This window comes from Coregonus lavaretus (assembly GCF_964263955.1).
Source record: "Coregonus lavaretus genome assembly, chromosome: 5".
Classification (NCBI taxonomy): domain Eukaryota; kingdom Metazoa; phylum Chordata; class Actinopteri; order Salmoniformes; family Salmonidae; genus Coregonus; species Coregonus lavaretus.
In genome coordinates this window covers 4,823,964-4,846,698 of record NC_139992.1, presented here as the reverse complement: position 1 = coordinate 4,846,698, position 22,735 = coordinate 4,823,964, and the positions used below count along the sequence as shown (strand labels likewise).

Genomic DNA, 22,735 nt, shown 5'->3' with positions numbered 1-22,735 from the left:
AAATCCTGCAGAATCAAGACGTATGCAGTAATAATGTTTCAAATAAATGGATCTTGGCAAGGTGGTGAACTTTTAATCCCACGCTATGGCAGCATGGACAAATTTAAGAATTGATTTACATCAGCTTTTTTTTTTTTTGTAATGGTTTTAGCTTTTTACATGAGGTTAGATATACTATAGCTTCATAAAGCACACAGAAGTACGAACACTGGGTCTCCAATAGGATTTCAACAGCTACTGGAAACGTTCTTTGCATTAGCTGTGTTCAGACCAATGTGAAATGTCCAGTGCTGATGTTTTTCCCTCTTGAGTTTTGGGCATTTGGGGTTGGAATCACTTTGCTTTATTAGTTAAAATGCAACATGCAATCCTGTCTAGCTGTAGCTAGGTAGTAAATAGCGTACTAGTTAAAAACAGAAGTACCCCCCCCCTCCCCCCCTTCAGGATGAAATTTACTTTGTGGTCCTTTGTAGCTCAGTTGGTAGAGAGAGCATGGTGCTTGTAATGCCAGGGTAGTGGGTTCGATTCCCGGGACCACCCATACTTAAAATGTATGACTGTTAGTCGCTTTGGATAAATGCGTCTGCTAAATGGCAAATATATTATTATTACCTTGCGTCTTCTGTCTCCTGCTAACAGGATCTGTAGGAATGCACTAGACATGTGGCTCAGTTGGTAGAGCATGGCGCTTGCAACGCCAGGGTTGTGGGTTTGATTCCCACGGGGGACCAGTACGAAAATGTATGCACTCACTAACTGTAAGTCGCTCTGGATAAGAGCATCTGCTAAATAACTAAAATGTAAAGAACATGGCTCACATCGACACCATCATCCCAGAAACCCTAGACCTACTCCAATTTGCATACCGCCCCAACAGATCCACCATTTCTCAAATGGTCCTTTGTTTGATACCCCTTCTGTTGAACTGTTTGCCAACATTTGACAGAACCCCTGCATCTATATCCATTATCCCCCCCCCCCCCCCTCCCCTCATGTCACACATGATAATGCCATGTATGGATGTATGCCTGTCTTTTTTGGTTTTGTAATTTGCACCTTGTGGAGACTGTCCAGTTGTATTATTTCAGTGTTTGCACTTTTGTAAGCGTTTCTTCAGGATTCAACAAAGAGAGATGGTACTTGAGGCCATAGTTTTTTTCGTTGTCATATCTTACATGATTACTAGTGTATCTTTTTTAAGTATGGCAATAAAGCAGTGGGGTTGTCAGGACACATTTCTCAGCACAGGTATATTCTATGGAACAATAATATTTTTATAACTCAAAAGAGTATAGAATAAATAAATAAAACATTGTCCTCTTTATTAATGATCATAACATTGACATTTCATTTTCTGTAACATTGCTGACAGTTTATAGTCCTGTATATAATCCTTGCTTATGTCCAAGGTATTGGAGTCCTTGTAAGCTTTCAAGTGATTAAAATCTAATGCAAATTTTAAATGGATATTTCTTTGTGTGGAGCAATATTGTTTTACCAGCATTACATAGCTTAAACAATGCAATACCACAGTGCAGCTTTTTAAGTAAATTCACAAAGTTGTCAGATTTTTTTTTTTTAACCATTAATGAAAGAAACAGTACATTAGGATGCTGGCTGTTTGGTTAGTACTGTGTGCATTCAGTTCTGTTCTCATGTGGTTACATCCTTGACAGGGCGAGGGGCAAAAAGGACCTGAAGTTAGATTAGTCATGAAAGCATGCCTTTGTGACTTGCAGAGGCAGGCAATTAGGGCCGGATTCCGACAGGAAATAATGCCTTTCCTACACACTTCTCAGTAGTTGGTATTCCGAGTTACCTTTATGAAGGTGCGAAACGGGCTTTGCAGGCGTGGTTCCCTTGCGCGCGCTAAATAAATGTAATTAAACCGCTGAAAACCCTCCCACTTCCTTGCCAACAGACTTTCTCGTGGAGTTGTTATTCAATAGGGTTTTCAGTACATTCATCTTAAACACGGTTGACCTTTTTAATTAGAATTTTGTCGACAGACTAGAATACATCGAGAGAATGCGTTCAGAAAATAGGGATAAATTAAAGAAAGCCATCTAAATATATGCATATTTGTCTCCATTTCAATACCAACTGGTAGATTTTTTTAAATGGATTTTATAGATTATTTAGGCAAATTTTAGGGTTAGGAAAGTATGAATGAATCACAAATGGGTTTGGAGAGCCTTTACGCACTAAATATATTGGGGGGAGAGGGGGGGAGTGTCCAATAGGGGTGCCCTAATTCTCACTAATCACGCTCCAGGTTTAACCGTTTGGTCTGAGTTCCATAGTGATTAGATGGTGGATTTATAGGACATGCCCCGAATGTATTGCACCTCATTAGCCTAATATGATCCAACAAACACTAACGACCCTCAGGAACAATTTTACACGGATGTGACAGAGGAAAGGTCAACGGAATGGAATGCAATGATGCTAAATACAAGCTACAAATTGAAGAAAACTTAACACTAAAGTGACAGTTATAAATGCGGCTAATATTTATCATGATACACATTGTAAAATAAAACGTAGAAAAGTCCGGGCATTGGCTATAATTAAAACGTTCTAAAGCGCATACATCAACTCGGCAAGTTCAGACCTACAGAACCCTTTAGCTTGGGTGTCAAAATGTCATCCACGCAAATTGAGGGCACAGCTATTTATAGCCTATTTCACTGTGGAAATGGGGTCCCAATACATGTCATATTGATATGATTTTCAGTTTGCTTCCATATGACCGGTTTCACTTTAATCTCGAGGGATCATAAGGAAAAATTATCTAAAACAATTGCTATGTGTATTTATAATCCCCTTCTCCAAACGGATTACTCATTTACAAACGCTCTTACCCGTTTATAAATTACAGTGCATGGAGAATGCTGTTATTTCTATTGGGGGGGGGGAAATAAAGCTTTTCCCACTTGGAACTGGCAGTTTACCTAGACCGTAGTCATGGTTTCCTCGCGTAAAGGTGGTGGAATTATTCAATTTGCATGCACTTTTCTCTCTACGCGTATTCTGACCTTGATTTAAGCATGAGAATAGCATGCTATTCACCCGCTATTTTTTTTTCGGGGCGGAGATCTAAGAGCTAAAGGTGTGGCGGAGGTGTCTCTACAGATACGCTGTATTCTGACTTTGACTTAGTTTTATTTATACATCCAAAAACAAAAGATCACATTTCATCACACTATATACACATATTACATAGTGTTTATACACATATTACATCATTTGTACACAAGAAAAATATACATACAAATGTAAACCTTTTGTATACAAAAAAATACCTTAGACAAATGAACAAGGACCGATAACAAAAGGTGGCTATATTATTATTAGCTCATCCTATCATCTTTAAAAACAGTAATACAGTACATTCAGTGAGTATAGGAATTTGTCAGCCATCTCTCAGATTTTAAGCAGTTACAAGTGCCTACAGAGCCCTGCTGAGTTTGTTCTATGTGGTTGGTGAGGAGTCTAACTGCAATGAATCTAATATCATGCTTTGTGAATACAGCAGTAATGCCTTGTTTGCGCAAATTCAAGAAAACATTCCAGCCCACCTAATTCCTAGGGGCTGTACATCTAGGAACAATGCTGTGGTCAAGCAAAAAAATTAAAACTTGAAGCATCTGCTCTGGTAATGTCTGTCTCTTTGAAATAACTAGGCCTTCTCACAGTTGGAAGTGGGGCCTGCTCAGGTCTAAGCAGTGCGTGTGTCGTTTATGACAATTGTTAGTTTTCCGTATCATGACAAACGGCAAGATGCCTACTGGGAGCATCTGGCCTCCCACAGTGCTGTTTAGAGCAGGTCAGCTGTGTGTTCCAAATCCAAAATGATTACAGGTGCTGTTATGTACAGTATATCCCTAGTACTTGCAAAGGAGAAAAAAAAAGGTTATGCTATGGTTGGATTTACTGCTACCAAGAGCGATCCAGTAATCACAATGAGGGAGAAATGTTGTGGCTTTGCACTCAGCGGTAATGTTGTCTCTCCATGCAATCCTTTCATCAGCAACTGCTTGCCGGAGTTTAATAGCTATCAAAAATACTGTCTTACATTAGACATTTTGCCAGTTTGGTTAGCTAAATGACAATGTACACAAATATCGACCATTTCACTTTGAAGAGAAATTACGAGTTTTGATAGCCATTAAAACAAGGTGTTCCACAAAAGTGTCCATCAAGCACATCGCAAATGACAAGATTATTTTTTATTTTACTTCATTTTTCAATCCATTGCCACTCATTAACTCACCAATTAAACCCAATGTAGATCTCTACCCTATAAATATATCTAATACTTAACATTATGAGTATCTTTCAGTTTCTAAAAAGTTAAATCTACAGAGCTCGTGGTTTACTGCTGTAGAGTTTAGAACCAGACAGGGCAGAGTTGTCCAGTAGATTCCATCCTCATTCCCTAACAGTTAACATTGAGACCCATGCTTCATTAACCTTAACGCACCTGAGAATAGTTTTTTTGTACAACAGACAGTGCTATCTATACCTCAGAAATACTCATTGCACCAGTTTACACCAATGGTGTCACACTACCACACAAACAGATAAGATGCTAAAAGAAGGGGCCATCATTTCACGTCCATATACCCATCCACCGTATCCATATACACTGCTAGACTAGTGAAAGATGACTTTCTGGTCCTCTACTGGGGAGTTACACTGAGTATACAAAACATTAAGAACACCTGCTCTTTCCATGACAGACTAACCAGGTGAAAGCTATGATCCCTTATTGATGTCACTTGTTATATCCACTTCAATCCCTGTAGATGAAGGGGCGGAGACAGGTTAAAGGATTTTTAAGCCTCAAAACAATTGAGATATTGAATGGCACACATACACAATCCGAGGGTGAATGGGCAAGACAAAAGATTTAAGTGCCTTTGAACAGGGTATGGTAGTAGGTGCCAGGCACACCGGTTTGTGTCAAGAACTGCAACGCTGATGGGTTCATGCTCAACAGTTTCCTGTGTATCAAGAATGGTCCACCACCCAAAGGACAGCCAACCAACTTGACAACTGTGGGAAGCATTGGAGTCAACATGGGCCAGCGTCCCTGTGTAACGCTTTCGACTCCTTGTAGAGTCCATGCCCCGACGAGTTGAGGCCGTTCTGAGGGTAAAGGAGGGGTGCAACTCAATATTAGGAAGGTGTTCCTAATGTTTGGTGTACTCAGTGGTTCTGATATCAAAATAAACCCCCCCCACTTTTAAAAGGCCATTATATAGCGAGACCAGAGAACACCATGGAGAGTTGTGGACACCCGATCCCCTGGATTCGGCCATAACCCTTGCAATAACTACTCAGTATGACCCAAGAGAAGCTTCCTGTTCGATGGTCAGTTACAGTCTAGATCTCTACTCAGACAGTTCAGACTTGATTTAGAACAAACGGTTTTATGTCACAGAGTTATACAGGCCCAAACATATCCAATCCACATAGTGAAGATACATAAAGTGGAGACCAATACAATACTGTGACGAGAGTGTGTGTCAATCTGTTTATTGCTTAAAGTAACACAATTTACCTTCAAGTGGCTAATAAGCCACCCATAAAGAGTCCCACAATGGTGAGGTCAAAATATCTTTTACGTTTCTGAGTAACCCGACAATAGAGCAAATATATACAATATAAAAAAAAACGCTGTTTAAAAGTAGTTTGGCCAAATTCTCTGTTAAGTTGTGGAGGACAGGACTGTACTTCATGATAAGATTTGACAGAGCAATTTCCTCTGCTTCATAATGGGTCACGCATACAAGGACCTACCCTAGAATCTCTTTAAAAAGGTGAATGGAACAGTGAATGAGGAACAGATGAACCTATGCAATGACCATATCAAGGCAGGATATACCACTCTACGTATTTATTTGGACAGTGAAGCTAAAAGGTTTACTTTGGCTCTATACTGCAGCATTTTGGATTTGAGATCAACTGTTTCATATGAGGCAACAGAATGTCACCTTTTATTTGAGGATATTTTCATACACATCCGTATTACCGTTTAGAAATGTAAACACTTCATGCCCCTCATAAGTATTTGGAAAAATTACCCTGTGTACTAAAAGCAGTCAAAAGGTTTAGTATTTGGTTGCATATTCCTAGCACGCAATGATTACATCAAGCTTGTGACTCCACAAACTTGTTGGATGCATTATAAGTTTGCGTTTCAGATTATTTTGTGCCCCATTAAAATTAATGGTAAATAATGTATTGTGTCATTTTGGAGTCACTTGTATTTTTTATAAAGAATAGAATGTGTTTCTGAACACTTCCACATTAAAGTGGAGGCTACCATGATTACAGATAATCATGAATAATGAGTGAGAAAGTTAAGTCATAAATATCATACCCCCCCAAAAAAATGCTATCCTCCCGTTATTGATAATAGAGAGGGGTGAGCATGCCTTGGGGGTATGACTCATTCAGGATTATCCGTAACCATGGTAGCATCCACATTATTGTAGAAGTGTTTAGAAACATTCTATTGTTTTTTTACAATAAGTGACAATACATTATTTACCTTTAAATTCTATTGGACACAACATAATCTGAAACAACCAAAACAAACTGCAAATGCATCCAACAAGTTTGTAGAGTCACAATCTTGATGCGTGCTAGGAAACTGGGACCAAATACCAAACTTGACTACTTTAATAAACAAGTGAATTTGTCCAAATACTTATGGACACCTTCAAAATGGGGGACTAGATACATAGTGTTTTCGTTTCTAAAAAACGGTAAAACTGATATGTATGAAAATACCCTCAAATAAAATGGTAACATTCTGTACTGTCGCCTCATGAAACATTTGATCTCAAATCCAAAATGCTTGACTATAGAGCCAAATAAAAAAAAATTGCGTCACTGTACAAATACTACGCAGGGGATTGTAGTTGATGGCTGTTAGACACAACTAAACTGGCAATACATTATTTTATTTTTTTACGGACCACTGATTGACGTATTCTCTAGCACTGTTGCCATCACTATGATATAAATAATCTCTGCTAAGGTCCTTCCTCCAATGTTCCTCTACATCAACCCATGTAGTCCTGGTGTCACTACATCCATCTCATCTTGAACTCTGCATTTTGGGGAAAGGACTCATAAGTAAGCATTTCACTGTTAGTCCTAGTCTACACCTGTTTACAAAGCATGTGACAAATAACATTTGATGTTTCTACCCAGCCACCTCCCTCCAAACACTCTGCCCAGCGTCGCCCCCTGTTGGCGAAACCCTGGAGCTGCGTTTACGTCAAACCACTGGACCCTTTCAGATGGCCAACTGGCTATATCACCGCCAAATCATTACACAGTTAAGGGATATCTGAGGTTGTGCAAATTCAGATAGAATAGGGAACTGTTAGGTCTGTTACCACATTGCACACTTGAAGCAGATGGAAGTAGATGGGAAATGAATGGACACTGGGTGAATGAGTTTTTTAGTCCACGGTTTGACCTGCAGCCACTGCACGGCCTGCTCTAGTTACTGTGTGGAAAGGGGGGCGTTGCAGCGGTGGCACTAGCTATGGAGAAGCCAGTGGGGGGCGCTGTGGAGCTGTGACTGGGCTGCACGTCCTTGGGGATGCCACTGTGGGAGGCCAGCTGGTGGCCGAAGGCAGCGCTGAACTGAGGAAGCTGCTGCTTGGGCTGGGTGGAGGTCAAGAGGTCGCGTGGTGGCGAGAGGGCGGGGAGCGCAGTCAAGCCCGTCAAGCCGCTCTGGGGCAACGCTGAGAGGGCAGCCACGGGCTGTAGGGTCACAGAGTGGGAGGTGGAGGAGAGGGGAGTGGACAGAGAGGTGGATACGAGGTGGCCCTCTGGTCTGATGAGATTGCCGAACTGTGTGGGGTCAGTGAGGGGCAGGGGGAGGTTGTTCCAGGAGGAGCGCGGGGGGCTTGGTACCTCCAGCAGGAGAGGAGAGTCCGTCTGGAAGGAGGTGGCGTGGGGAGAGGACATGTGGTCGCTGTAGGGGGATGGTACATGCTCGCTGCTGTAATGGATGCTCTGCGGAGGCGAGGTGGGCGCCACTGGCTTGGCCAAGATGTGGGGCGGGTGTGTCCGGGGGACTGGGCGGGTGGAGGAGGTGAGGCTGGGTCCCGAGGGAGGAGTCTGGCCCTGGGCAGGGGGCTGCTGAGGTGACACCGCGGGGGAGAAGTGGCCACCAGCAGAGTGCAGCAGGTTGTCCTCCAGCTCCAGGTTGGGGAAGTTCTCTGCTGGGATGCGGCCGTTGAGCAGGTCCCCCATCCCCCCAGGCTGGACCCCTGGCCCAGGGAACACTGCTGCCATGGCCCGGTGGTCCTGCGCCAGCTCCGTCATGGAGGTCAGGCACACCAGGGAGTCTGGGTAGGAGCCCATCAGCCCAGCCTGCAGTGCTCTCACCAACTCCTCAGCCTCCTCGGTGGTGGGCAGCAGCTCCCCATTCTTACCTGAGGATGTACACAATATCATTTATCTACCAACCATCTCCCTTTCTCAGAGAGCAGGAAGAAATGTGAGCAAATAGTTGAGCCTTCAGTTTATTCAATAACAATATTCAGACAAACCTGTTCAAATAAAACTATTTTTGTAAAGACAATAATAGTAATAATAATAGTAGCTGATGTCACACCTAAGAGCTTATCTAGAAAGTTCAAACTAGAAGTATAAACTAACATTATGAATAGGAGCTAGAGTGGTGAAATCCATAACAACAAATTACCTTCAAACAAGTCAAAGTCCTGAAGGTCATCGGGGAGCCTGGGTAACACGTCGGAGAAATCCTCCTGGTTCAGCTCGAGGTCGTTTGGAATGTCTGACATGTCATTGGTGATGTCATCAGGAAGCTCATCGGTGCTCAGTTCGGGTGTCGAGGGACTCCTGCCACCAAGAAAAAAAACTTCAGCAAATACACAAGGACTGTGCATACACAGCACACACTCCTAGTGTCTGGAACAATGTGTTCATATCAGTGGAGGCTCCTCAGAGGAGGAAGGGGAGGACCATCCTCCTCAGTGAATTTCAGAAAAAGTGAAATGTAAAAAAAAAAAAGTTATCCTTTTTAGATAAAACTATACTAAATATATTCACGTCACCAAATAATGTATTAAAACACTGTTTTGCAATGAAGGGTTACAGTAGCCTCAACAGCACCCTCTAGGGTAGCACCATGGTGTAGCCGGAGGACAGCTAGTTTCCATCCTCCTCTGGGTACATCGACTTCAATATAAAACCTAGGAGGCTCATGGTTCTCACCCCCTTCCATAGACTTACACAGTAATTATGACAACTTCCGGAGGATGTCCTCCAACCTATCAGAGCTCTTGCAGCATGAACTGGGCGGCAGGTAGCTTAGTGGTTAAGAGCATTGTGCCAGAAACCGAAAGGTCGTTGGTTCTAATCCCCGAGCCGACTAGGTGAAAAATCTGTCGATGTGCCCTTGAGCAAGGCACCTAACCCTAATTGCTCCTGTATGTCGCTCTGGATAAGAGCGTCTGCTAAATGACTAAAACATAAACTGACATGTCCACCCAATCAAAATATCAGAGAATGAATCTAGTAATGAAAGCATAAGCTACAGCTAGCTAGCACTGCAATGCATAAAATGTGGTGAGTAGTTGATTCATTTTTTTTTTTTTTCAGTCCCTTGTAGCTCAGTTGGTAGAGCATGGCGCTTGCAACGCCAGGGTTGTGGGTTCGTTTCCCACAGGGGGCCAGTATGAAAATGTATGCACTCACTAACTGTAAGTCGCTCTGGATAAGAGCGTCTGCTAAATTACTAAAATGTAAATGTAAAGAGAGAGAAAGACAATAGTTGAACAGTTTTGAACAAATACATTTCTTTAAAAAATGAAGGAGAAGCAAGAGAGAGAGCTATATTTCGTTATATTTTTTTCACTTTCACAGCTAGCTTGTTTAGCCAACTCAAACACCCAGCTCAGCTGGTAGAGCACGGCGCTTGTAACGCCAGGGTAGTGGGTTCAATCCCCGGGACCACCCATACACACAAAAAAAAAAAATGTATGCACGCATGACTGTAAGTCGCTTTGGATAAAAGCGTCTGCTAAATGGCATATTATTATTATTATTATTATTATTATTAATAAACAGAGAGGGATGCTATGTTAGCTAGCTGGCTAAGGCTATCCAACACTGGAACTCTTCCAAGTCAAAGTAAGACTGGTTTTATTAATTTATTGCCACCGGGGCCTGCCGGTGTAATTGCTAAACTGCTTGCTGTACACTGTACTGCATGATTGTAGCGGGTTTACTAACACGTTAGTTCTAGTAGCTATGTTAATGCGCCGGAGGAGATGGCTGCCGTTTTACGGGCTCCTAACCAATTGTGCTATTTTGTGTGTTTTTTCACGTTATTTGTAACTTATTTTGTAACTAATGTTTCTGCCACTGTCTCTTACGACCGAAAATAGCTTCTGGATATCAGAACAGCGATTACTCACCTCGAACTGGACGAAGATTTTTTATTTAACGAGTCAGACGCGAAGGATTTACTCCAGATACCCGACCAGGCCCAAATCCCTGTCATTCGCGTGAAGAGAAGACACAGATACAGGGGACGCAGGTACGGGTGCCTTGTGAGAATTCGTCGGCGAGTGGGTAACCCGCCTCTACCATCCGTCCTATTGGCCAACGTGCACTCATTGGAGAATAAACTGGATGAGCTCCGTTCAAGACTATCCTACCAACGGGACATTAAAAACGGCAATATCTTATGTTTCACAGAGTCTTGGCTGAATGACAACATGGATAATATACAGTTGGCTGGTTTTTCCGTGCATCGGCAAGACAGAACAGCTGCCTCCGGTAAGACAAGGGGTGGCGGTCTGTGTCTATTTGTCAATAACAGCTGGTGGGTGAAATCAAATATTAAGGAAGTCTCTAGGTTTTGCTCGCCTGAGGTAGTGTATCTCATGATAAGCTGTAGACCCCACTATTTACCAAGAGAGTTTATCTATATTTTTCGTAGCTGTCTATTTACCACCACAAACCACTGACTCGCTCAATACGGAAGTGGTCAGATGACGCAGATGCTAAGCTACAGGACTGTTTTGCTAGCACAGACTGGAATATGTTCCGGGACTCATCCGATGGCATTGAGGAGTATACCACATCAGTCACCGGCTTTATCAAGAAGTGCATCAATGACGTTGTCCCCACAGTGACCATACGTACATACCTCAACCAGAAGCCATGGATTACAGGCAACATCCGCACTGAGCTCAAGGGTAGAGCTGCCGCTTTCAAGGAGCGGGACTCTAACCAGGACGCTTATAAGAAATCCCGCTATGACCTAAGACGAACCATCAAACAGGCAAAGCGTAAATACAGGACTAAGATTGAATCCTACTGTGCCGGCTCCGACGCTCGTCGGATGTGGCAGGGCTTGCAAACTATTACGGACCACAAAGGGAAGCCCAGCCGCGAGCTGCCCAGTAACACAAGCCTACCAGATGAGCTAAATGACTTCTATGCGCGCTTCGAGGCAAGCAACACTGAAGCATACATGAGAGCACCAGCTGTTCCGGACGACTGTGTGATCACACTCACCGTAGCCGATGTGATTAAGACCTTTAAACAGGTCAACATTCACAAGGCCGCGGTGCCAGACGGATTACCAGGAAGTGTACTCAGAGCATGCGCTGACCAACTGGCAACTGTCTACACTGACATTTTCAACATGTCCCTGACTGAGTCTGTAATACCAACATGTTTCAAGCCATCCACCATAGTCCCTGTACCAAAGAACAGGTAACCTGCCTAAATGACTACTGACCCGTAGCACTCACGTCTGTAGCCATGAAGTGCTTTGAAAGGCTGGTCATGGCTCACATCAACACCATCATCCCAGAAACCCTAGACCCATTCCAATTTGCATACCGCCCCAACAGATCCACAAATGACGCAATCTCTATTGCACTCAACACTGCCTTTTCCCACCTGGACAAAAGGAACACCTACGTGAGAATGCTGTTCATTGACTACAGCTCAGCGTTCAACACCATGTTGCCCACAAAGCTCATCCCTAAGGACCCTGGGACTAAACACCTCCCTCTGCAACTGGATCCTGGATTTCCTGACGGGCCGCCCCCAGTTGGTAAGGGTAGGCAATAACACATCTGCCACGCTGATCCTCAACACGGGGGCCCCTCAGGGGTACGTGCTTAGTCCCCTCCTGTACTCCCTGTTCACCCATGACTGCATGGCCAAGCACGACTCCAACACCATCATTAAGTTTGCTGACGACACAACGGTGGTAGGCCTGATCACCATCAACGATGAGACAGCCTATAGGGAAGAGGTCAGAGACCTGGCAGTGTGGTGCCAGGATAACAACCTCTCCCTCAAAGTGATCAAGACAAAAGGAGATGATCGTGGACTACAGGAAAAGGAGGGCCGAGCACGCCCCCATTCTCATCGACAGGGCTGTAGTAGAGCAGGTTGAGAGCTTCAAGTTCCTTGGTGTCCACATCGCCAACAAACTATCATGGTCCAAACACACCAAGACAGTCGTGAAGAGGGCACAACAACGCCTAAATCCCCCTCAGGAGACTGAAAATATTTGGCATGTGTCCTCAGATCCTCAAAAAGTTCTACAGCTTCTACCCCCAAGCCATAAGACTGCTGAACAGCTAATCAAATGGCTACCCCCCCCCTCCCCCTTTTTTTACGCTGCTGCTACTTGCTGTTTATGATCTATTATCTATGCATAGTCACTGTACATGTACATATTACCTCAATTACCTCTACTAACCTATACCCCCGCACAGTGACTCGGTACCCCCCTGTATATAGCCTCAGTATTGTTATTTTATTGTTGCTCTTTTATTTTTCACTTTAGTTTATTTCGTAAATATTTTCTTAACTCTATTTTCTTAACTGCATTGTTGGTTAAGGGCTTGTAAGTAAGCATTTCACAGTAAATACAATTTGATTTGGACTATGACGTTAGCTAATATGGTGAAAACGATGAAGGCTGTGTGTAGCGGTTAGTGGTTATGATATGAAGGTTTGGCTTGGAAAGTTTTTTTTTCCGCCTGGTCACAGACTGCTGTTGTGTTGTGCACTGAAGTCCACAAGCGAAGGGAAAAGGTGAGAGGAGGAGAGCGTGTTGAAGCGAGAAGGAATTATACAACGATCAAAGGGATCATGCTGTTTGTATGTGGCTGCTGTGAACGTGAACTGTGTTTGCAGGTGATCAGTGGTGTATTCATTCTGCCGATTCTGTTGAAAAACGTTTCGTAAACAGAACGGGGATAAACATACCTGAATTTGTCCAATAGAAACTCTTGTTTACAACTATTGGACTAATGAATACACCCTAGATCAGTTAGATGCAGGCAGGCGTGTGCAAGGCTGTATTGAATGTGTCACTGTCTGTCACCTTGATTACTAAAATTTATCTCGACCTGTGCACCCACGTTGTAAACTTTCATTCGTAGGCTAGGTTATAGCAAACTCATGATGGGCATAGGGGAAAATTAGAGTATCATGTAGTAGCCTAAACCTATAGATGTTACACGGAGCTGGGTGAATGGAATATGAATGACAGTCATCCAATATGCTGTAATAGAAATAAGGCCATGCTCAATTTTTTTTTTAATTAAAGGGCTCCTCCCTCATCTTATAACGGCACCACTGCCACTGTTTCATAGTAGAGCTGTTAGAAAGAGAAAGACTGTGTCCCAAATGGCACCCAAATTCCCTATGTAGTGCACTACCTTATGATCAAAAGTAGTGCACTATATAGGGAATAGGGTGCCATTTCAGACACAGTCAGAGACCTGGTGGTTCTGGGGACAGACCTGATGCTGGCCTGGGTGGGCATGGTCAGGCTGGAGGAGGAAGGCATTCCCAGGTTCCCCTGGGGCAGCGCCGGCGGGATGGGCTTCTGGGGCCGCCACGGCCCTTTCCTCCTCTTCTTCTTGTGTTTCTTGGTGAGCGCAGGCGGTTTGGTCTTCTTACGCGGCTTTCGCTGCTGCTGCTGGTGCTGCACTCTTCGGTTACCGTCTCCACGCAAGAAATTGTCCTATAGAGAAAAAAACACATGTCCGTAAGTATTTTATCACAGAGCAGATAATGTGGCACATGTATAACAATGGTACTCCCAATGTACTGACCATCTTTTTGGCATGCTCCTCACAGAGCGGTGTCTGATGCGTGATGTCAAACACAGGGATGGAGCACTGTTGTCCATCGGCAAATTTGGCTGTGCAACTGGAGAAGAGCTGCTGGGAGCGATTCAACAGAATGTCTGCAGAGAAACCGTGAAGGAAGCACTCCAATGGAAAAGAGGACAACTGTCATGTCTCAAAAACAGGATCCATACTTTGAGTCTTAAGTTCTATTACGACTAGTTGTAAAGCAATATTCCCCAATAAATGACAGTTTGGTCCCAACAGTCCAGTGTACCATGTAAGAGGTGGGTGAAAAGGATACGCTGGAAGCAGTGTTGGGTGAAGGGTAGAGCTCGGCTGCTACAGGCCTGGCCCTTGGTGCTTCCAGTGCAGATTCCCGTCTCCGTGTGCTGCTGCCCCGGCGCACTGAGGAGAGAGACAGATAGACCCACGCTCAGGACACAACCATATCAACACTCCCTCGGCTCTTCACAACACAACTATCATTACTGACCACATGACCAGTGTGAGAGGGCTGGCCGATGCCCTTCACATAGAAAAGGGTTTTACTAAAAGAACTGCAACAGTTTCTTCCAAATTTGGAGTATTTTCAATAAATATATACATTACAAAAAAAGGCTTCAAAATGGCAAAGAGATAAAATGGTAAAAACAAGGACTAAAAGATTAAGACCAATTATCAAATAATAATCTTCGCTGGTCTGTCCCTGCTTAATGCTCTTCCCTACTGGCACTCTCCCACAAACAGCTGTCGCTCATCATCTCACTTAGTGGGAGGGGCCTACAATTACCTCTTTAGCCAATACCAAATTCAGACACACTCAATTACTAAACACTTTTAAATGGTTCAGGTGAAACGAGATCTCAACTATGGCATGATATGAATAATGTAAGTTAAGCAGGAACCTGCAATTACAATACACATAGAAATAAACACTCACAGATACAATTTAAATAAGGGGCCATGTTCAAATGAGGATGTATTCGCATCACAACATGGAAAAACGTTACCGAAAGACTTTAGTATCCAGAACCCGGGGAAAACGCATGACACTAGTTATTCATGAATAAGTCATTCATTTTGACATTTTCCCATTGATACAGTATTGGAGGAGATTGACCAGGTTAGTCAGGCTCAATTGCATAAATGGGAGTGTTGTGCACAGTGTTGAGTGTTTACTTTACCTTGAGTTCTGGGAGACCTTGCGCAGCTTCTGAATCAACTGGCCAGCACAGTCGGGGTCTTTACTGGCGGCGTGCAGCAGGGCTTTGCGGAAGGCATAGTGGTATCTCTTCTGGCGCGTAGTAGCCCTCTCCTGCCTGCACAGGTGCTTGTATTTCTCCTGGAGGTATGAGCACAGGCGAGCCAGCCGCGTTCTCCGCGAGCTGCAAGCATCTTCATCTGAGCTGCAATAGAAAAATAAACAAGTCAAAAACAAATAATGTCTGATTTCATGATAGCCTAACTATGTGAGTAAGGAACTTACACGTCCTGCAGGTGTCCTTCCTGTAGTCTCCAGGCGTTGTGATAGGGTGGAACTCTCTCTGCCTCCACGTCATCATCCTCTGAACTGTCTTCAGACCAGTCCAACCCTGAAAAGAAGATAACCCGTCAGTACAGCTGGTCTCAGCAGTATCTTTATTGACCTTACGCAGACCCAATACAAGCCCACGTTCAACTAATAAGCCAAATACAGTATGTCATGTGAATGGGGAGGAGAGGTACCTAGATGATGGAACAGGTCTCCGTGCTCCTGATGTCTTTGGGCGCAGAGCTGCACCAGATGCTGTAACCTGGCCAGGCAGGCAGGGGGAGGTGAGAAGGCAGCCGGGCGCATGGCCACCAAATGCCGCTGAGCGCTGTCCCAGCTACTGCATGGCATGGGCGTGGCTTTCCTGCTGAGAGGGGGACAGGAGGACTGCGGCGGACTGGGAGCTGTGTTGGGGGGCAGCCCGACAGGCAGAAAGGCGGGAGTCTGAGGTGGAGCTGGCTTGCATAATAAACCCTGCTGCTGTCCTGGGAGGACAAACGAAGGCATGGTGGATTGCTGGAGGGGCTGGAGGAGTCCTGTCTGCTGCTGACGGGGAAGATGAGGATGGAGGGGCGAAGAGCGGTGCACGCAGGTGAGAGGAGAGGGGCTAAAGTGCTCTGGAGGTGGTTGGAGGAGGGCATTGTCGTGATGGCGGAGCTGGAGTTTCTGGCTGAGCAACAGTCGACTGTGTAGTTTCTTCCTGACGGTGGAGCCCTTCCGAGGAGGGCCCTCTTCCCCGTCAGTGTCCTCGTAGAAGGCAAAAGGGTCCAGGAGCTCCCCATCTGGAGGGGATAGCAGACGGGTGCAGGGTGGAAAGGGTGGCAGCTCATCCAGGCCATTGGAGGCCTTCAGAGCCAGCGAGGGCACAGTTATGTTAAGAGCCACTGACTCCAGGTGAGGTCGTGAGCGCATCTCCTCCAATGCATCGTGCTTCTTCTTCCGCTCCTTCTTGGGGATAAACCCAAGAACTTGGAGGTGGCTGTTACAGTATCTGTGGAACAAACACATCTTTAACATGCTGTTCACAACTATAACAGATAAATCAATCACAAAGACCTGACGTCTTCTGTGCCGAGGACAGCCTCTATTGGAACGCCACACCCACCTGCGGTCCTCAGACTTGGGGATGGGGTTGGTGCATCGTTGGCTGTTGTACTTGGCCACATATTCACATTGCTTGAAGGGGGCGGTCTTATCCTCCAGGACATGACGGATACAGAAGGCATAGCCATTGAGTCTGCGCTGCTTGCAGAGCTTTGGGCTGTATGAGCACAATGGCTTATTGTCCACCTCCGAGAAGTGGATGTGTTTGCCCTCATACATCACGTGACTCTGGTCCTTGGGAACATCAGCTGATGGGAGATGGGAAACGCATTAGTCTTACATTATGCACAGTAATCACTGAGACTACCCTGAATATGCAAACAAGACAAACACAAATAGACCGAGGGTACAGAAATAAACATTTACACCTCCCCTGACTCTATAGTTTGACTGTTGCTAGCAAGAACATTATAATAAATAATATGCCATTTAGCAGACGCTTTTATCCAAAGCGACTTAGTCATGCGTGCATACATTTTTACGTATGGGTGGTCCCGGGGATCGAACCCACCACCCTGGCGTTACAAGCGCCATGCTCTACCAATTGAGCTACAGAGGACCACCATTAACATGCACAATTCAGGCAACTAATTAAGAATTTGTTCATGTGGTACAGACCATTGTCTACTAGTGTAAAAAAAAAAAAAAAAATGCAAACACACTAAAATTTTAGGAAGATGTTATAAGAAATCAACGGTGAGATTGTAAATGTTAAGATACACCTCTGTGGCATATGACTTAATCTTAATTTGTTTTTGAACCAATGATGTCAGGGAAATTGTTGGCTTAGCACAGCCAGGGTTAGAATTTAGACTGTATGCTTTCCCATACATGTGGCTACTGTCAATTCATGGGCACGTGATGCAGCGTCAGATTTAAGGTTTCTGTTACATGCAAATGCAGGATATGGACACTGACTGTACTGTATTGTCACAATGTCATTTGCTCGACAGAAACGTCACCAGTTACTCCAAACTGAGGGTAATATAGTACAGTGTGTCCACATAACATTGAATTAAATGTGTCAATCGTAAAAACATAGCTATTAGCTAACTATCTAGCTAACGTTTTGATTACTCCTGGAGGAATTGCATAGCTAACAGTAACTACATGCATGCAAATGTGCACACTTGAGCAAATTGAAATAAACAAGCTTAGATTGGGAGTTAGCTGCGCAAATTAGCTAATTCTTTGCTAAACAGCGCAACAAATACTAGCTACACAGATATGCAAAGCTCATTGTTCTAACTAGGTACCTACTAGCTATCAAAACAAATAGCTAGCTAACGTTTGTCTATTTTCCTACTTGCTACCTAACGTTATCTCGCGTAGCTAGTAACCTAGTTAGGTAAAGTTAACAAACCGAGCAAGTTAACGATAGCTACCTAGATTTGTAGGGGTAGTTAACTTGCTAACTAACTAGCTACATTCTGGCAAATTTGCAATCATCCGAAAACAGAGTATAGGCATTGGACAACTACAAATGTATACGTTAACCAAATATCTACATTAACTTCATACAATAAAACGACCTTAGAAAATTACCATTGTAGCCTGCTACTGTCTAGTGATAGGTAGCTAACACATTAGCTAACTACGCTAAAAACACAAGTAGCAGTAGCCAGGAAACGGAAACATCAATACACAGAAGATTTCTATGAAATATGATGGTCAATTTACAATACACTGAAATGTATTTGGAAATAGTTTAAAATATAAAAAGTACTTCAGATTAGGATTTCACGACAATCAAACAAAGCCTAATTTGTGGCCAATAGCAAACAAAGGCTAGGGGAGGCACAGAGGCCCGTTCAAAAAGGCCTTAAAACTAAATATTGGCCGCAAGTCATCTAGTTATTTTCTGTTTAAGAAAATTAATACATTTAGGTGAATAACGAAAAGTTGTAAATATCTGTATATTATAAAACAACTCCTTAACTATCATAATCATATGTTGTGTGATACAGATAACAATCAAAAGTTAAACATTTAACATGAAACGATAAGGCCCATCAGACCTAGTAACCCTAGGGCCTCGAGTAGCACAGTCGTCCGACTAGTCCTGCGCCATAAGCGGCCTCTCCAAAAATCGAAGTCGAGGCTGTGAAGTGGCTTCACTTACCTTCAATTGGTATAGGCTGTGTAAGGTATTCGCTCCTGATATAGTAGAAGTGCCTATTACAACCAGCTCGCCTATTTGTGCATCGATATTCGATATTTTAGGAAACTAATAATGCTCCTATCCGAATATAATATCATTGAAAATACTGATGCATGTAAATGTAGATTATCCACAGCAAACATTAGCAGTTGGGAGCTGCTGAGGATTTTAGATCAGTCCACAGCAGACTCCACACAGCACCACTACAGGCACTGCGGGGACATGACAACAGTCCACTGTACAACAACAACCTCTACACCATATTGGAAATTCAACTTTGTATAAACCACAGCAGTGAAGAAATGCAATGTTATGCCTTCTCGAGTGCATGCATGGCAATGCTGATTGAAAGGTAGAGTAGCTATAGTTATGTACTTTTAAATAAGTGACATTTCACTACTTAAATCAACCTGGTTTAGAAACTCTGTGTTATAACACATGTCAAATTCCTTTCTGGCAACGGCGGATGTCACATTCTTTTACTCTGGCTGCAACATTGTTGCCCAATGCTGATGCTGATGCAGCACGTCCCCATCACCTACTAACCGCTTGGAACTGTAAACCGTTAATTGAACACAGTTTAAGGCCCTATACTCCACATTTGTCTTCTTCTTTCCCTAAGGAAAATATTTAAACGTTTTATTTATTTTTTAAAACACTTTCTTACCTTATTGATTTGCAAGGCACTTGTGACCAGCTCAATTTGACCATAATACATGCGTTTGTGATTATAAACAAGTATTTAATGAAGGTATTACAATTTAGTAAATTTGATCTATTTCAACAGTGTAATACAAATATTTGTGATCACTGATATAAACTGTGCTATAATAATAATATAGTGGCACATAAGATATTCCACTGTGATAGAGCCATTGGTCAGCACAATCTATCTACAAAGATTAAGAACATGTTGTGCTTTACCATTGATTATTACTGAAGAAAAATATATTAATTAAATATGTTCTTGTATACATTATCTAGAAAGCAGCGTATTCTCAATAGTCATTGGGGAAAATACAATCTTTACACAATTCACAGCTGTAATATACATACAGGAAATAAACTATTTATGCTGGTGTCAGCTGGAAGACTGAACGGTGCTTGTAAGGCATTTGGTCATTAAAGGGTATCAGGAAGTTGTGTGTATTACATTTTACATTTTTAGTCATTTAGCAGACACTCTTATCCAGAGCAACTTACAGTTAGTGAGTGCATACATTATTTTTTTTGTATTTTTCAAACCCACAACCCTGGCGTTGCAAACACCATGCTCTACCAACTGAGCTACATCCCTGCTGGCCATTCCCTCCCCTACCCTGGACGACGCTGGGCCAATTGTGCGCCGCCCCATGGGTCTCCCGGTCGTGGCCGGCTACGACAGAGCCTGGATTCAAACCAGGATCTCTAGTGGCACAGCTAGCACTGCGATGCAGTGCCTTAGACCACTGCGCCACTCGGGAGGTATGCTGCAGTGGTTCTCAAACCTCTCCTCAGGGACCCAGACGTTTCACAATTTTGTTGTAGCTCTGAACTAGCTCACCTGATTCAACTAGTCAAGGGCTTGATGATTAGTTGACGAGTTAAAATCAGGTGTGCCAGCTCTGGAATACATCAAATGGATGGAACGGCTGGGGGTCCCGAGGATAGGTTTGAGAACCGCTGCCGTATAGGGTAATACGTTGTGCATATAGAGTGAGAGATGAATATGCATCTATAACAATGACTTTACTGCATAATAAGTATGTGTCTACGGATGTTTAACAGCTGTTTTTATAAATGAGGATTGGATAGGTACTGTATCTATCGCATTTACTTTACTGAATACATTAAAATAACTGTCCAGTGAAATTCTCACTTTTAAAAGTTCATAGTTTGTTAACGCATACCCAAATAATGTTGTTGACTCATATTTGTGACCAAAGCATAAATTGGAGAAAAATAAACACTTAAAAACCCCCACCTCAAACTTATATCTCAAACCGACCGTTTCAAAAATGCTTGCTATTTCCTAATAGAGGATGATGTTATCCTCCTGAGGAGGATGAGCTGGCCAATCAGTGGTCTACTCAAATGAATATTTTTATGACCAGTATACGCCAAGACCATTCTGTTGTTGGGGTATGCCCACACCATTCCAACACAGAAACACTGCTATTTAACATACTTAATAAAAACATTTTTCACTCATATGGTAATTATCAGTCATATTTCACAGAAATCTGGAAACAAGGCCTCCCCATGGCATCATAGTGCACCAGGTTGGGTGAAACCTCCGCCAATCTGTCACGCACCTCATCCATGGTGTCGTAGGGCAGTGTCACTCCAGCAAACTTTAGGGTAACTCCCCCCCAACAACAACAACATTAACTCATGAAATTACTACTGAACACATTCACTGATTAGTGTGGTGAGACATTAGTTTACCTCAGATATAATAATAAATAATAATATGCCATTTAGCAGACGCTTTTATCCAAAGCGACTTACAGTCATGCGTGCATACATTTTTGTGTATGGGTGGTCCCGGGGATCGAACCCACTACCCTTGGCGTTACAAGCACCGTGCTCTACCAGATGAGCTACAGAGGACCACATATGGCCTGTATGATCTTCCAGTCCTGCCTGGCCATGCCTGGAGCAGTCACAGCCAGCCTGGTCTGCTGGGCGCGGCCCTCATCATAGGTGCTACATTTCTCTGTGTGTTCTACTCCAGGGAGAATGTCAGCCATCGTCGCCCCAGCATCTCCATGGTGCCCTGTGTAGAGTTATGAAACTAAAACTACATTCAATCTGACACAAGACTCACTTAAAGATCATGGATATTATTCTGTGCTGCACACCAGAGAATGGTTTTATGTATCTGTTGTGGAAGAGCGTTGCTGACCCTGATAAATGATTAGGCTGTCCTTTGGCAGGTCTCGGCGGGCCCCATCCTCTCGCTGCAAGGAACCACTGCCCAGCACTACTACAGGATGCTTTGCCTTGCTAAGAACCTAGGAACAAGATTTTTAATCATTGCTGACATAGTGAATTCTCTATGACTACACTTAGTGACCAACCATCAGAGATGTGTAAATAATACATGATTACCTTAGAGAAGGGGTGGGTCCCAGCAACTACTTCCTGCAGGACCTTAGCAGACTCCCCCAGATGATTGTATGTGTAGGTCAAGTCCACCTGCAGCTCGTTGTGAAGCCAACTACCAGGGGTACATGAAGCATCCATAAAATACCACCAGTCATCTTAATGGTGGTAACACGTTTCAGATTGATAGTTTCCACTTAAAGAGAGAGCGTAAGTCAGGAGCTGGAAGCAGCACACGGCTATGACAGTTATTTACATGCAAATTGAGATGTCAGTGATTCTTGACAGCACTTAAATCCCATCCCATCCCAGCCCCTGACCTCCCAGCTATACCTCTTCCTGATGCGTGCGTTGAAAAGTGGTGCCTCATAGTGTGGGTTGCTGCCAACTAGGAGCAGCAAATCAGCCTTTTCAATGCCAGCAATGCGGGAATTCAGTAGATAGTTTGAGCACAGGTCAGATCTATAGGAAATGGAACCCAAATCAGGAATGTTCCATTGTTCCCCTCAGGCTCCGCCAGTGTTTCCCCTATATTCATTTAGCAGCGGCGGGCTGTTCTCTCTTTGTTTAAACATCCTTCACATTGGGCCGATTGAGGCGCTACCGCTTCAACCCGTCATCCGCAGGCCTATCTGGGGAGAGAATGAGTTCAGTGTGAATTTCAGACCGATAAAGGTC

The 22,735-nt window shown here is 43.6% G+C and overlaps 1 protein-coding gene and 1 long non-coding RNA gene across 2 annotated transcripts; both read right to left on the bottom strand.

Annotated features, from left to right (window-relative positions):
• Positions 1-3,183: 3,183 nt before the first annotated feature.
• On the bottom strand, positions 3,184-17,067 carry LOC311129525 (INO80 complex subunit D-like). Its single transcript, XM_084161819.1, has 9 exons — positions 16,811-17,067; positions 15,900-16,696; positions 15,661-15,766; positions 15,359-15,580; positions 14,476-14,579; positions 14,157-14,290; positions 13,842-14,065; positions 8,741-8,898; positions 3,184-8,468 (listed from the first exon to the last, which is right to left on the bottom strand). Exons 1-9 carry the CDS (start codon positions 17,026-17,028, stop codon positions 7,525-7,527), a joined length of 2,907 nt encoding a protein of 968 aa, XP_084017945.1. The 5' UTR covers positions 17,029-17,067; the 3' UTR covers positions 3,184-7,524.
• A 2,911-nt stretch (positions 17,068-19,978) lies between these two features.
• Positions 19,979-22,682, bottom strand: LOC311129873. The gene is made up of 4 exons (XR_014613318.1): positions 22,391-22,682; positions 22,064-22,172; positions 21,858-21,966; positions 19,979-21,728 (listed from the first exon to the last, which is right to left on the bottom strand). It is a non-coding gene; the product is annotated as an uncharacterized lncRNA (long non-coding RNA).
• Positions 22,683-22,735: the final 53 nt, after the last annotated feature.